The sequence below is a fragment of the Canis lupus genome, chromosome 24, assembly GCF_011100685.1.
Source record: "Canis lupus familiaris isolate Mischka breed German Shepherd chromosome 24, alternate assembly UU_Cfam_GSD_1.0, whole genome shotgun sequence".
NCBI classification, from domain to species: domain Eukaryota; kingdom Metazoa; phylum Chordata; class Mammalia; order Carnivora; family Canidae; genus Canis; species Canis lupus.
Genome location: NC_049245.1, coordinates 22,444,924 through 22,460,601, shown reverse-complemented (window position 1 = coordinate 22,460,601; position 15,678 = coordinate 22,444,924). Strand labels below are relative to the sequence as shown.

General features: G+C 54.6%; 1 protein-coding gene across 2 annotated transcripts; it reads right to left on the bottom strand.

Moving 5' to 3' along the window:
* Positions 1-1,159: 1,159 nt before the first annotated feature.
* On the bottom strand, positions 1,160-11,716 carry LOC119865650. Of its 2 annotated transcripts, XM_038571969.1 has the most exons (4): positions 11,567-11,716; positions 6,424-6,492; positions 6,216-6,270; positions 1,160-1,890 (listed from the first exon to the last, which is right to left on the bottom strand). In XM_038571969.1, exons 1-4 carry the CDS (start codon positions 11,579-11,581, stop codon positions 1,238-1,240), a joined length of 792 nt encoding a protein of 263 aa, XP_038427897.1. In that variant the 5' UTR covers positions 11,582-11,716; the 3' UTR covers positions 1,160-1,237. The 2 variants fall into 2 exon arrangements, with proteins under 2 accessions (XP_038427897.1, XP_038427898.1); XM_038571970.1 differs by lacking the exon at positions 6,216-6,270.
* Positions 11,717-15,678: the final 3,962 nt, after the last annotated feature.

The following is a 15,678-nucleotide window of genomic DNA, read 5'->3' as shown; positions in this document are numbered from 1 at the left end:
CCTGGGTTAGCTATTAATGAGCAGAGCACAGGTGAGCCCCAGGAGTGACCGAGAGGAGCCCCACCTGGGGAGGGGGCCCCACATCCCAGCAGGCCTGAATCCAGTGCCACCTCTGGCACTTCCTTGTGTTGTGGCCTTGGATAAGTCACTTAGCTTCCCTGAGCCTCCGCTGAGCCTCCTGGAAAAGGGTGTAGGAAGGCTTCTCCTCGGGCCCCTGCCCAGCCCACTCTCTGGCTCACTCAGCTCTGGCTTCACCTGCTTCTTGGTGACACCTGGAGCTCAGCCTGTCTGGGGGCCTTTGCAATTCACTGCTTTCTCCACCTGAAACATTCTTCCTCAGGCTCAGTCTTCATATCCTGAGTCTCTGCTCTTGCTGCCTCCTCAAAGAGGCCTCCGGGACCACTCCAGCCAAAACAAAGCCACCCCATTACTCTGTATCCCTGTGGTGCTTGATGTGCTCCTACTCCTTCTAGATTGTACTCCTTCATTCAACGCATATTTCCTCTGTGCCTGGCACTGTCCTAGGTGCTGGGGAGAGAGCAGAGGGCAATCACTGCCTACCCTTCCCAGAGGGTACAATTCTAGCAGGTGACACAAAGACAAAGAAAGTGGTGAGAGGGTGGGGAATTCGGGGGCGGGGGACTCACAGAGATAGGAGCAGGACCTGAAGGAGAGGCAGGGTCTGCAATCTGTGGGAAAGGTGTGGGGGCGAAGGCCCCTGAGGAGGCATGTCTTCACCATAGCTCTGTTCTTGGCACCTCGCACACAGTAGGTGCTTAACGGAAGCCTGGCGTTGCTGTCACGGCGAGTAGCTGAAGGAATGTGCTCTGCTGGGGAGCCCTTGGCCCACACAGGGGTCTGATGGCCCCGGTACAGGAGGAGCCGGCTGGAGAACCTGTCTGTGGGCACAAAGAGGTGGTGAGAGCCAGCAGGGAAGGAAGAGGCAGGCTGGTGGCCGGGGCTAGTCTTCAGGGGTCTTCCGTGCCATGCAGGGAATGGGGACATTATCCTGAGGGCCAAGGGCGGCCGTTGAAGGTTTGGGTGAGTAGATGACATGATTAGATCCAGGCTTTTGATTTCTTTTTTTTTTTTTAAAGATTTTATTCATTTATTCACGAGAGACACACAGAGAGAAGCAGAGACACAGGCAGAGGGAGAAGCAGGTTCCCTGTGGGGAGCCCAATGTGGGACTCCATCCCAGGACCCCAGGGTCAAGATCTGAGCTGAAGGCCAGGACTCAACCACTGAGCCACCCAGGCATCCCTAGATCCAGGCTTTTTAAAGCCCTTCTGACCGCCTGGCCAGACCCTGTTCGAGACCCAAGGGAGGCCTCAGGAGCGTCTGAGCCCAGCACAAATCCCTGCCCACCTGGGAGGGGACGGCTATAAACACAGTAAGTAAAGTGCACAGTCTGTGAGACTGTGGTAAGTACTAAGGGGAGAGAGAGAAAATGTGGAGGAGAAGGGAGTGGCAGGTAGCAGGTCGAGATTGTGGCTAGGGCCCCAGAGAAGGCCTCCCCAGAAGGAGACTTCTGCCTGCGTGAATGCTGCCTGCTGCCACGGGAGGAATGTTCCAGGAAGCAAACACCCAGCAGCAGGAGCTGGAGTGGGGCAGACCTGGGCGAGAGGAGGGAGACGGCCCGAGGGCCGCACAGCTTGCAGGGCCTGAAGGTCTTCATGAGGACTGGGGCTTGTCTGCGTGCCCGGCCACTGTGGGGCAGCGAGCTCCCGAGGCTCTGTGGGACTCTCCTTGGAGCAGGGTCCCTCTGGCTGCCACGTGGAGAATAGACTGCAGGCAGCAGGACAGGAGCAGGCCAACAGCAAGGCGGCTGGCGGGGGGAAGATCCGGATGAGGCTGGGCCAGGGGGAGGTGAGGGGCTGGCGAGGAGTGCTGGAAACAGAGATGAATCGAGAAATTGGAGCCAGCAGGACCTGCTGGTGCTGCCCATGTGGGGTCACACACACACACACACACACACACACACACACACTCACGCACACGCGCATGCACACACGCAGATGGAGCCAGAGCCCGAGTCCGGGAGGAAGGAGTTCAGGATGTCAGCCAGCGTTTGGCGTGGGCCGTGGGAAGGCTGGAGTTGCCATTCACTGGGGTGAGGAAAGTTGCAGGTGGAACAGGTCAATGTGCAGATGTCAGGAGATCGGATGGGAACCAAGTCAGCTAGAGAGGCACCGAGGAGCTGCGGGGCTCCGGGGAGATGCCCAGGTGGGCAGTCTCGGCGTGGGGGTCGCCCGCAGAGAAGCCCGGGAAGGTGGATGGAAGAAGCCTGACCGGGGCCCTCCACCCACAGAGGTGGGGGGCAGATGGCAAAAGAAGCAGCAAAAGGGCCGAGGAGGAGCAGCCAAGGAAGTAGGAGGCAGATAGAACATTCCGACTGCCAGCAAGTAAAGCGGTGAAGGAGGTTTGGCCTCGTCGGCTGCTGCTGGCCGGTCCTGGGCAGCGAGGGCTGAGTGAAGGCACTGGTTTAGCCACATCGAGGTCCTTGGTCTCCTGGGAGGGGAGGTGAAAGGCTGAGGGGAGCGAGTTCGAGGGAGGAGAAGGGGCCGGCAGGAAAGACACACTTTCAAGGAGCTCCCGTGGGAGGGGGCGGGAACTGCAGGGGAGGCAGTGTGGGCTCCAAGAGAAAACCCAGCAGATCGTGTGACTCGGTTGGTGTGTTGCCTGGGTTGAGTGGGCAGAGAGGGAAATGCTGATGAGTTCTAAGAGGGGAGAGTTGCTGGAGCAGGATCTCCGGGAACATAGAGGGGACACATCCCCGAATCATCCCGCCGACCCCAGGAGATGAGCGATGCTACCCTTTCCGCTTTACAGGTGTGGGAACTGCAGCCCAGAGAGGGTTGGTTGCCCTGGCCCAGGTCACACAGCTAGGAGAGATGGCGAATCTCCACAACTCTGCCTTCCCCTTGATAGGTCGGGCTGTTATCCTACTTGACAGATAAGGCTCAAAGAGGTTCAGTCATTAGAAACAGCTCACAGAGCAGGTTAGTGGCTGGGTTAGGAGGTAGGTTTGATGTGAGGTTGAAGAAGGGGCAGCAGGAGGTGTCAGGAGTGACTCTGGCACCCAGAGCAGAATTATGGAGAAAACGAAGCTGAAAGAGCGGCTTCTCCCAGGGCTGGGGACTGGGAGAGAAGCAGGTTTTCAGAAGCTGCTGGGTTCAGTCTGGGAGGTGCACGGGTTTTCCCAAGCGTAAAATGGGACATGGTGCTGACCTCACTGAGTCATTGACACTCAAATGAGTAGAGGTAGGTAAAGCCCTTCGAAGAGGGCCTAGCACCCAATAAATGCCAAGTAGTGTGTCGGCCCTCATTACTCTGGGTCTGGCTGGCTGGAAGCACAGTGGGACTTCTACCCAGAAATATGCACCAGCAGCTGGCTCACAGGTGAGCCTAGTAGGGCAAGAGGGCTGATGGGAAACTCAGGGCCACACAGACCCTTTGGGGTCCTTCCCGGACAAGCTCAGCTCCTGGATCATCCCTGGGTTTGAAGGCACAGCCTTCAAGGGACCCGAGGGCCTTTAAGAAGCTCCAAGGGTGGAGCCTTTGGGGGAAAGACCTCTAGGAGCCACTAGAGGCTTTGGAGCAGGGGACGGATGGTTTTACTTCTCGAAGCCTGAGGTCTTTGTCTATAGGATGGGTGGCCGGACTCTTGCCTTATAGAGATGCGGGGACCATAACATGTGCTGACTGAATCCTGGGACCGGAATTCAGGCAGGCAGGGTACCTACCTGCTCTGATCTCATTTGCTGTGTGGCCTTGAACTAGTAGCCTAACCTCTCTGGGCCTTAGCTGTAGAACCTGGATGATATAAGTGTTCCTGCAGACTGATGACTCCATCACCATTTAGAGCTTCCCAATTTCATTAGCTGGCAAATCTCCAGCTGCACCTGAGGAGTTTTTCAGCTTCGAAGGCCTGCTTCTCCCCAGAGCCAGCAGAATGCAAGGCACCCTGGGCCTGAAGGATCCCACTTTGGGGCAGCTCTGAGGTGTTGGCCTGTGTTTCATTGATCCAGGACAGAGAAGTTGTGGGGCCTATTTTCCAAGTGTCCTCATTTTATGGATGAGTAAACTGAGCCTCAGAGGAAACATAACTCACCTTACCCTCAGAGCCCTCCTCTTTTTTTTTTTTCAGAGCCCTCCTCTTGCCACAACTCTCGGGCCACCCTGAGCTGCTGGCTCTTCGGGTGCAGATATCAGACCCTCAAGGGCATAGAGAAGCCTCTGCCCTGGTCCCCCCCACTCAATCCCAGGCTGTGGCATCTCCTATGTGCCAGACCCTGTCCTGAGCACTGGGGACCGACCACTAAGAGGACTCAGATGGGGTCCTCACCTCCTCTGGTGGAAAAGATCATGTGAACAGAAACACAGAAGTTAATGAGAAGAAGAGATTCATTCTGACCTAAGGATCCGGGGCAGCTTCCTGGAGGAGGAGGCACTGAGATGCATCTGGAATACCGGCCATCTTTAGAGCAACAGCCTCGGGCTTCAGGACATGGTCTTACAGTACCTTTCCAGTCCCCATTACCTTAGTCCCATTTTAGAGATGAGAAGAGTGAGGATCAGAGAACTGTGACAGGTCCAGGGTCACATGCTTGGGAGAGGGGCCTGAGCCATTTCCTGGGCTGAAGAGGCAGGAGAAGACTCAACCCCGACAGCCTCAACCCAGGAGGCCCAGGTCTTCCCCTGGCCCGAGTGTCCCCAGCACCCAGTTTCACTTCCCAAAACACAGACCTATTTTGGATCCTGCTGACTTCCTTTCTCACTCATGGCCGTTCAGGCGCCGAGGACTGGGCAACCGTAGAATGGACCTGGTGCCCCTGGGCCTTTCTCAATGCCCCTCTTACACCACCGTCCTGGAGCCTTCTCCCTGCCGGGCGGGCGCGGGCACGGGGCTCCTGGGGCGGGCCGAGACCGCAGGGGGCTGGCGGGAGCTGCTCCCCCGCCGCCGGCTCCCAGCCCGCGCCCAGCCCGAGGCGCAGGGGTCCCAGCCCCACGGTGTCCCGGCCTCGTGACCTGGGCCAGCTCGGTCCTGAGCCTCCGTCTCCTCAACCTGTGACAGGAGGTTAAGGCGGCCTCTCACCTTGTTAGAACCCCACGAATCTAATCGCGGTGGCCCGGACACCGCTGGTGATTCCAGGACTCTTGCCCTGGGGAAGCCGAAGCCCTGATGTGGGGTGAGACCGTCCAGAAGGCGGAGAACGAGCAGTAGGGTAGGGCAACCAAACAGTGGCTTAGAAAGTGAGGTGAATTACAGGGAAAACGAAGCTGAGAAAGAGATGTGTGTGAGGTGGGAAAGGGGTTGTCATTTTTAAATAGAGTGGTCACAGGAGGCCTCCTGAGAAGGTGACATCTGATGACCTGGAGCGGGTGGTGGAGCTGGCCCTGCAGAATCCTGGGAAGGGTATAGCATGTGCGAATGATGTGACGCATGAACACCGGCTCAGTGACACTCTGGGGGCCAGGGGGCCGGACAGGCACGGGGAGGCCAGGGCATGAAGGCCTCCAGGGTCAAGGTCAGGACTTCACTCAGAGCCTAGGTGGGGAGCCACTAGAGGCTTCGGAGCAGGGGAGGGATGGTTTCCCTCCAGCTGTCTTATGGAGGGTACGCTGTGGGCCAGGGTGGGGGCGGGGAGAGGTGGGTGTAGCCATCCTTGTGCTGGTGTGGGCAGCAGCAGGGCCAGGACAGGTGTGGTCAGACTCTGCTTATATTTTGAAGGTGGAGCTGAAGGGATCTGCTGACAGATCTGGTGGCAGGGCAAGGGACAGGAGGGGGAAGGTAAGGGTGACTCTAGGCTTTTTGACTGAGGCTGAGCAATGAGAAGAATGGAGTTCCTGTTTGCTGAGATGGGGGGACCTCCAGAGGACCAGACTTAGGAGTGGAAATCGGGAGCCCAGGCTTGGAGTGGTGATGTGGAGGCGGCAGATGGGCACTCAGGTCTGGAGGGCGGGGGATAGAAGCAGGTGCCAGTGCCACCTCCCTGGCCTCCCGATCGCCCTCCGGCAGGCCCCTGTGGTGGATAGACCTCTCCAGTCCAATAGTTGCCTGTTGCTATGGCCTAGAGCCCAACTCCTGGCCTGGCCTGGCTCCAGCTCACCTCTCCATCCTCATCTCCCTTCAGCCTGTGGACCTTAGTTCATATCTTGGGCTGGCCTCGGGGCTTTGTACTTGCCCTGCTGCATTCTGGTCTGCTCCCTACCTGCTTGGTGCCCCTGGATGTGGCTCATCCTTGTTCTGGGCCTCAATTTCTCCATCTGTAAAAAGGGGGAGCATGGAGTCCTTGAGCCCTAATGAGGGTCCTTAAGTTTCCACACTTTGGAACTTTGGGAGCCATAGAAGCTACCCTTCTTTGCTCTGGTGAGACCCTGGGCAAGATGCTTCATGTTCCCCACCCACCTTGGTCTTACCTGCCTTCCAGGGTCTGTCGCAGGTGCTGGCTGCTGGAGGAGGGACACATGGTCCCTAGGACCATGTTCCTGGAGGAGAAGAACATTTCAGATGGAGCTATGCGGCCTGGGGCAAGACCTTCCCCACTCAGAACCTCACCTGGTGCTCATGCCTGCTGAGAGGTGCGGGGACAGCAGGACACCTGGCACACTACCCACTTGACAGTGTAGCTGGCCCAGCCGGCTTCCTGACAGCCAGGATGGGAGACTCAGCCCTGCCCTCACAGAGCTTGGCCAGCAGGCACCAGGCAAACCAAGTCAGGTACACCTCGGACCCCGCCCCAAGGGAGATGAGGGCTCTGGCGGTGTGTTCCACTGGCACCCACTGTCCTCAGCCTGCAAAGCCCACCTGTCCCAGGGCTTCCCCCCAGGACTCCACTCTGGCTAACAGCTCTAAGGATGAGTTGGAATCAATCAGGTGAACTCATGGCGAGAGGAGAAAGGTTTGGGCAAAGGCCTGAGAGTGGGAGAGAGTGACTTGTCCAGGATCACATGACTTATGGGAGGAGCCTGAGCCCATTCAAATTCAAGGCAAATTCAAGGAAGCAAAGGAAGATCAGTGTATCTGGAATCTCCAGTGATGGCTGGTGGGGAAGGTTGGGGAGCCCGGGTCAGACCTCCTGCGTTAGTCATGGGCTTCCCAGTCTCAGGAAAGAAGTGATCTCAGAAACCCAACTTCTCATGATAGATGGGAAAACTGAAACTCAGTTGGGTAAGGGACATGACCAAGGTCAAAGCAAGTTGAGGCAGACGCAGGGTTAGAATCCGGGCTTTCTATCATCTGCCTGTGGCTCTTCCTGCATCTGGTGAGTGGCCCAAGAGAAGGGGGAGAAAATAAATTGTTGACTTAGCACCTGTGTAACACACACACACACTCACACCCTTTACCGTGGGTCCCTGAGCCTTAGGCCAGAGCCAGAGCCCTGGGAATCCCTTCCAAACAAGAAAGGAACAGGAACCTAGCAGGTCATTTGATCCAGCCTCCTGCCACTGACCTCAAGCCTTCATACCACCGTCTCATTTGAAATCCTCTGAATTCTATTATAGTGAATAGAAACTATAATCCCCATCTTGTAGATGAGCAAACCAAGGAGAGAAAATGCAGCACTGACCTAAAGCCCCACCATAATCATCAGCCAAAGCTGTCTTGACTCCTAGTGTAGTGCTCTTTCCAAGGTCAGACATAGCACAGGTTTGAGCTATCTGGAGGAGGAAGTCCTTCCTATTGTCTAACTGAAATCTCTCCGGCTTTACTAAGTCAGCTTTCCCTTGTTTGGATGGATGCCTAAGGATGTGCAGAAGCACTGGGAATCTGCCTCATGGTCCTTGACTATTATTATGGAGGTGACTGAGTAGGAGTAGGAGACTCAGAGTAGGAGACTCAGAGACACCCCCTGCCCCCCATGAATCGAAACCCAGGAAGCCCCTTTGCTTGGTGGGGTGGGGGAAATAGCCAGGCCATTTGCCGTTAGGGCCTTTCCTCTAAGGGAAGGTTCTGGGAAAACTCTGGAAAGAATTCCCCAGGGAAGAAGTCCTTCTGGATCACCCCAAGGACACACACTCTCCCCAGGACGCAGCTGCCCGGGAACTGAGCTCGCGGCTGGCAACCGGCAGAACCCAAGGCCTCAGATCCACCCCCGTGGCCAGAGGCGGCCTTGCGTTTCCTCCACACACATGCCTGTTCGACTTGCTTGTCAGAAACCACTCAACAAAATCCAATTTATGGAGCCAATACGAAGTGGGGGGGAAATGCCTCTAAACAAAAAATATCTTTTTCAAATCAAGGAGGAGGAAAGCTCGAGACCTGGACGTCTGGATGAGCAGGCCCCGTGCTAAGACCTGGACTCAAACCCCATGGAGGTCAGCCCGGGTGGGCCCTGGCATCTAGTTGGCGTCTTTCTCCAGAGAGATCTACGGCTCAGTGTGGCCAATATTTCCTGAGAAAGCTGAGGTCATGGGGATGCTGGCAGCAATGTACTGAGGGCCCACTGTGTGCCGGCCACTGTGCAAAGTGCCTCTATGTGGCTTGCTTCCCTTGAACCCTCAGAACCGCCCCATGAGGTAGGTGCTGCTATTGTCAACACCGTATCGATGAGGAAACAAAAACGCAAAGAGGTTAAGTCATTTGGCCAAGGTCACACAGCTAGTGAGAGGGGATAGAACACTCGAATGTAGGTGGTGTCAAGACCCTCTCCCTTGACATTTTGCTACAGAGATGACTGGCACCCAGCGGGGGCCTGAGGTGTGTAGAAGAGAGGAACAGAGGGGCAGAGGCAAGGATACTGGTTGAGGCAGCAGGAGGCTGATCCCCAGGCCCTGTGCTGCTGCCAACAGCCTGGATGAGTCCTTATCCCTCTCTTGTCCCTTGTCATTCCTGAAATGGGCAGTTGGGTAAGATGATTTGAAGCTGGTACAGAAGTTCACAGTGGCCATGAGCACATTAAAGGTTCTTAGAAGTCCTGAAGTAAAGAAAACCCAGTGAGGGGTTCGTTGGAAGAGTTGGCCAGCAGAAAGAGTCCCCTAATGATCCACAACCTTGAGTTGAACTCCTATCGATAAGTCAGGAAGTTGACAACTATTAGTGGGCCCTTTGGGAGATAAATGAGCAAGACAGGATCCTGTCTATGAGGAGCTCCTCCTCTGGAGAGAAGGTAGCCAGCCAAGCCAGAGATAAGGGCCAGCTGGGGAGCTGGAGGTGCTGGGGGAAGAGGCATCTCACCCTGCCTGAGGGTCAAGGAAGTATGGCAGGGAAGTTAGCAGTCAAATAGGGTTTTAAAGGATGAGTATGAGTTTTCTAGCAGAGAATTAGAGAGGAAGGACAGTCCCAGGGGTGAAAACAGCGTATACAAGTCAGTCATGTGAAGTGTTTGTTGTTCCAGGGGATGGAGAACTCACTGTGATTGGAAGAGAGAAGGGCTAGGGGTGTGGGGCTGGAACAGGACAGTGAAGGGCCTTGAATGCTGAGCCAAGGAGTTCAGACTGTATGCTGCGGCATAACAGAGGTCATAACTGAGAGAAGAGACCCTTTGGGTTGGGGTGGAGGGGAAAATCTATAGGCCAGGAGTCCAGTGAGGAGGCTGGTACTGCTGTCTGGGCCAGACCAGAGGAGGCCCATAGTGCACCGAACAGATGGTCCATCTGACAAGGGATCTTTGGCTTGTAAGAAATCCAGCACAAAGAGACCTAGATGAAAATGAAGAGGACCTCAAGCATGACTGAATCCAGGGGCTCAAGTGGTGGTGTCAGAAATCTGGCCACACTCACATGGGTCAAGGGGGTAGGGTGTCTTCCATGGCCAGTGTTGGGGTCAGTAGTGCCCCAGCCACATGCCCTGAGTATGGGGAAGGGGCAGCTTTTCTAAGGAACTTCAGATGACTGGGAGAAGGATGCCACTAGGCAGGTGGGTGGTGCCCACCGTGGGTGGTGAGTGCTGCAGGTTTAGTGGAGGGTGGACCCTTGCCTCGCCCAGGCCTCTGAGGCCGATGCATGCACCTAAGGGCCAGGGTGGCCAGAGTGGGCTTCACGGAGGAAGGGGCCTGCAAGGGAGACTGGCATCATGAGTAGGATGGTGGTGGGCAGAGCGGGCACTCTGGGAGGAAGGATCTGTGAGAACAAAGATACAGAGGTGAGAGTGAGCAGGATGTGTTCCAGAGCCAGTGAGCACACCGAGCCCAGAGGGCTGATGAAAGGAGGTGGGGGGAGGTGAGACTGGACCTGACATCAGAGGTACTTACGTGCCAGGCCCCCTCTGGCCCAGCTGGGTGGCCTCTGTGAACCAGGGGGGAGACAGATGCTCCATGGTTCAATAACCTTTCATGGCTCCCCACGGCCCACCTGCCAGGCCAAAAGCCTGACCAGGCATTCAGGGCCCCAGCATGCCCATTGCTCCCTGACAGGGCGCCTACGCTCACCCAGGTGGCCATGCCCACCACACTCCAAACACACCATTTCCCTTTCTACCTTCCAGCCTTTGCTCTGGATGCTTCCCTGCTCTCAATCCCACTCCCTGTTTGCTATTTCTATCCATCCTCAGAAAGCCAGCTAGAGGCCTCAGCCTCCAGGAGGCCTTCAGTGGGCCTCCACTCACTTCTCACTTTTGAGCTCCTGGAGCCCTTCATTTTGATTTTTTTGTTTGTTTGTTTTTTACACACACCTTAGCCCAGCCAGCCTGGTGGGGGCAGGGTGGCAGTCACCCCTATCTGGGCTTTGGAGCTGGTCAGATCTGGGCTCAAATTTTCCCTGTGTGACCTTGAGCACATCATTGGACCTCTCCTTGACGACAAATAGAGAATACAAACAAGGCCTCATATGAGGCTTAAATATGGTCACATGTAAGAAGTTCCTAGCATGTAGGTTCTCACGCAGCTCTCACTCCCAATTTTCTTGTTGCTCAAATTGGAAATTATGTCCATCTCACCCTCTGTGAGCTCAGGCCAGCTAGGAACCACACCTGGATTTTTTTTTCCCAGTCCCCCGGTGCCTGGCACATAGTAGGGGATTCATAAGGGCTGACCTCTCAGTTTTCCTGGGCCACACAGATCCATCCTCGCCCTCCTGGTCCCCCTGGGTGAAGCTAGGTGTAGGCCTCGGTGGCCCCACACCTGCTCCCTGAGGCTGACCCGGCAAGCTGCTAGGTGCCAGCATCCAGCATCAATAAATTACTGGCAAGTTCAAGTGACGGGACAGATCTAGTGTCAGCTTCCTCTGTGTCATGCAGGAAGGCTCAGGCCCAGGGGTTCCCCTCCATGAGCCTCTCCCACCAAGGGCACTGTCCGACTAATAGAATTGTGCCTACTGTGTGCCAGGCCCCACCTCGCCACTTTGCACCACATTTGATTGACGCCTCACAGTGATTCTGTGAAATAGGTACTGGCTCCATTTTACACATGGAGAAGCTGAAGCTTGATGAAGGGGAGTGACTAGCAATAGAAAAAAATTAATAACAGAAAGACAAGCCAGCTTCCTTTCTCATTTGACATACATTTTCTTGGATCTCATTGCAATTTTAGTTATAATGCAAACACACATGTTCACACACGCGCACGCACACACGCTCTTGGGGTTCTTCATTCATTCATTCAACAGCTATGTATGGAACACCTACTATGTGCCAGGCCATTCTGGACTTGGAGATACTGCTGTCAGGACACAATCCCTGTCGTTTCGGAACACGTCCCAGTGCATGAGATGAACAGAACCAAGGAAACAAATAAATCCACAGACTGGAAGGTGATGCTGGGTCTGCGGAGATAAACAAAGCAGGGCAAGGGGATAGAATCACTGGGGAGCTATTTTGAAAAGGGCAGTCAGGGAGGGCTTCTCTGGGGAGGTGACATTTGAATGAAATTCCTTCTCTCAGACAGCCCGGGTGGCTCAGCGGTTTAGTGCCACCTTCAGCCCGGGGCGTGATCCTGGAGACCCGGGACCGAGTCCCATGCCGGCCTCCCTACATGGGGCCTGCTTCTCCCTCTGCCTGTGTCTCTGCCTCTCTCTCTGCATCTCTCTGTGTCTGTCATGGATAAATAAATAAAGTATTTTTTTTTAAGAAGAAATTCCTTGTCTCTTTATGCTTTCATTTCTGGAGACGGGAGATGCTGGACTCAAAAGATTTGCAGACTCTGTGAGGTGGGCAGAATGCTTTCCCAGGGGCTTGTGGGTCGGTCCCCAGGCACCACGGCATGGGCTGCTGCAGGTGTGGACACTTTATTCTCCTTCCTCTGCTCTCAGCCCCGAGTGCCTCCGTCCTAGGAGCCTGTGGGTAGGGCTTCTCAGAGATGCTCACCCGAGTCTCCCCACCGTGTGTTCTCATGGCACCTTTTTGTTTTCTAATTCTCAACCCATTTGTCATGATCTTTGAGAAGTCAGCTATTCCCTGAGCTCCGTGAGGGCTGGGCCCGCTCTGTCTTGTTTATTGCCGTGTTCCCAACACCACGCGTGGCGTCCGACACGGAGAGGACACTCCCGACAGAAGGTCGGGATACTTGGTAGACAGACACACTCATCGTAAGAGCTAATATTCATTGAGTACTTCGTCTCACAATAGCTCTGTGAGTTAGGGATAATTATTATCACCACTTTACCGCTGTTGCAAAACAAGGCTCAGGGCGAGGAACCCAGGTCAGGCCACTCAGCAGCAGAGCCTGCCCCGAGGAGCACGCTAAAATGCTGAGAGACTGGTTGGGTAAGGGGGTGGCGAGTAGTATGGTGAAAAATGCTGTCTACCTCCATCTGAGCTATGCATTTTGGGAGCCGGCCCATTTATTCTTTCATTCATTCCCTCACTTTTTAAAACTTTATTCATTTATTCAATCATTGCTACGCCTCAGCTCCTGTGCTGGGCACCGGTAGGGACAGGTAACCGGGTAAACATGATATTGTGTGGTCAGAGCCAGGATGGGGAAAGCCCGGGGGTCTGTGAGCAACCGTGGGAGCCCCGGAGCCAAACCGAGGGATCAGGAAGCCTTTCTGGGTGAGGTGGACCTGGAGCAGCAGGGAAGCGTGCACAGGCAGCCTGCAGGGGTGGGTGCTTTGGAGTGGGAGGTGACAATGGTCTCACAAGCTCTTGATGGAAGTGACACCAGCTTCTGGCAGTGGAAACCACCCCTCCCCAAGGCTTCGGGGCCTTCCTGCTCCCCCTAGCCTTTGGTGGACAGGCCTCAGTGGAGCCTGCGTCACCCCACCCCACCCCAGGCTGGGGTCGCCCCACCTCACCTCTGAGTTGTGGGCATTCCCAATTACCTGGGCCCAGAGGCAGAGCTCAAAGAAAAACAGTGATCTGGGCCAAATCAGGTAAAGGCTCTGCCTGTGGCCCTCAGCCTCTTCCCCTCTGCGGGACTTAGTTTACCCATCTGTAAATGGCAGAGTTTCCATTGCATCCTCTCTGCAGACCCTTCATTGGTAACCTCTTGCGACCCAGGATGTTACCGTTAGCATCCCAAGTAGATGGAGGCCTGAGTTCTCTGTGCTTCAATCCCAGTCTCCCTTGGACATCTGGACTAAGGGTAAAGAAAAAATCTGGGAGTTCTACAACGTTGATTAATGGGACAGCCCACTTTGTCCTTTCAGCAGGTGGCTGGAACGGGAAGAAAAGAGGAGCAGTTGCCCCCTAGGACCATGACTGCAAGCTGGACGTTGAAAGAAACTCACCTCCCACCCAGCATGCTCAGGGGCAGGACACCTGCTAAAGGATACCACTGACATGAATAGGCTAGAGGTCCAGGGATCTGTTTTGGCAGAAGTGGGTTTGGGCTGCAGTAGGCCTCTCTCATTCTGCTCGACCACCTCCACTTTTTTCATGGTACTTTTTGGGGCATGATGCTGAGATGTGCCTAGGATAGAGTAAGCTGACATATGGGAGGAGAAAGCAAGGCCTCTGACCTCCAGGGCCCTTGACCACAGACCCTCGGGCCTCCACCTCTCACTTCCTCTCTACTTCTCAGTCTTTCCCCTCTTTACAACCCACCAGTGGCCTTGTATCACACTTAGAACGCAATCCAAGGTTTTTCCTACAGTCTCCTGCCTTCCAACCCCTCCTTACTCACTTCACTCTGGCCATATTAGCCTTCTTTCAGCTTCTGGAAAATGCCAATCTTTTCCCACCTCAGGGCCTTTACACGTGCTGTTCCCTTGGCCTGGAATGCCCTTCCCTCAGAATGTAGCAGAAATGGCTCCTTGTCATTTAACTTGCTGTTCAAATATACCACCTTGGAGGGGGTCTGCCCTGATCTCCCTAAGAAAAGTAGTCCTGGGGATCCCTGGGTGGCGCAGCGGTTTGGCGCCTGCCTTTGGCCCAGGGCGCGATCCTGGAGACCCGGGATCGAATCCCACGTTGGGGTCCCGGTACATGGAGCCTGCTTCTCCCTCTGCCTGTGTCTCTGCCTCTCTCTCTCTGTGTGACTATCATAAATACCTAAAAAAAAAAAAAAAAAAGAAAAAAGAAAAGTAGTCCTTCATGTCCATTTGCTCTCACAGCTCCCTATTTCTGTCAATGTTCTTTCCCCAAGGTGTAATTTTAAAAAAGATTTAATTAAAAAGAATTTAAAAAAATATTTAATTTATTTATTCATGAGTCACACACAGAGAGAGAGGGAGGCAGAGGGAGAAGCAGGCTCCATGCAGGGACCCTGATGTGGGACTTGATCCCAGGACTCCAGGGTCACGCCCTGGGCTGAAGGCAGATAGATGCTCAACCACTGATCCAGCCAGGTGTCCCAGTTAAAAAAAAAAAAAAAATTTAAGTAACCTCTATCTCAACATGGGGCTTGAACTCACAACCAGAGTTCAGGAGTCACATGCTCTATTGACTGTACTAGACAGGTGCCACCCCCCAGGTTGTAATTATTGATGGCTGACTTATTCCACGGCCATCTTCCCCACCCATTAGTGAGCGCCACAAGGGCAAGGACCTTGGGGAATCCCATAGCTATATCACTAGCACCTGGTGCATAACGGCTACTTCAAGAAATGTTTGTTGAGTGAATGAAATACAGTAACTATCAACAATGCCTGTTTTCCTCCTTGAATACTTAGCAGCCTCTACGGAGGCAAAAATGGCATTTTTTGGGCACCCATCATATGCCAGGTACTCTCACCCATATTATTCTATTGACCCTTTATGTCCACATACCCTCTCCACTAAATAGAAGATGAAGTTGGGGGTTCAGTGAGGGGTGGGCTGAGGGGTTTACTCCGTTGGGGAGCAGCTAATTGGGACCTGTGGGCATGAAGAGTGCCATGGCAGAGAGTGGTCAGGATTCCATCTCAAATCCATCTGACTCCACCGGAAGTCTATGTTTTTTTCACTGCGCTATACCTTCTGCCACACTAGAATTCAGCCCAAGATTGCAGCCAGGTTTCTGGATTCTGAAAGGCAGGCAAAGACCCAGATTGCACGGACGGGTGGTCTGGCTCAGGGGTTGCTGGAGTGGGTGTTGGCACTGAAGAAAGACCCAGGCTCAAATGGGGGCCCCAACACCTGGGCACGGGGCACCTTTGCTGAGAGTGGTCATTAGTGTTCCTGGGGGAGGGCGCTCTTCCCCTTGGGCAGGAAGTCAGCTGTGGCGGGGAGTGTACATTGGAAAAGTCAAGATGTGGGCTTCCAAATCATGCAGAGGCCTCCGCACCTCTGGGACTGGGGGCCTTTAGGTGGTACCTTCCCTCTGTAAGCCCCAGTGGTCATCTCTGAAAAATGGCCATGACAGTATGGAACCAAACAGA

What these genes read in the sequence shown, in the direction of transcription:
- LOC119865650 (XM_038571969.1), bottom strand. An exon ending in CGACAGACCCTGGAAGGCAG is followed by an intron (nt 6,271 to 6,423) that starts GTAAGACCAAGG and finishes CCCTTTTTACAG; the next exon opens with ATGGAGAAATTGAGGCCCAG. An exon ending in CATCCAGGGGCACCAAGCAG is followed by an intron (nt 1,891 to 6,215) that starts GTAGGGAGCAGA and finishes CTCTGTTTCCAG; the next exon opens with CACTCCTCGCCAGCCCCTCA.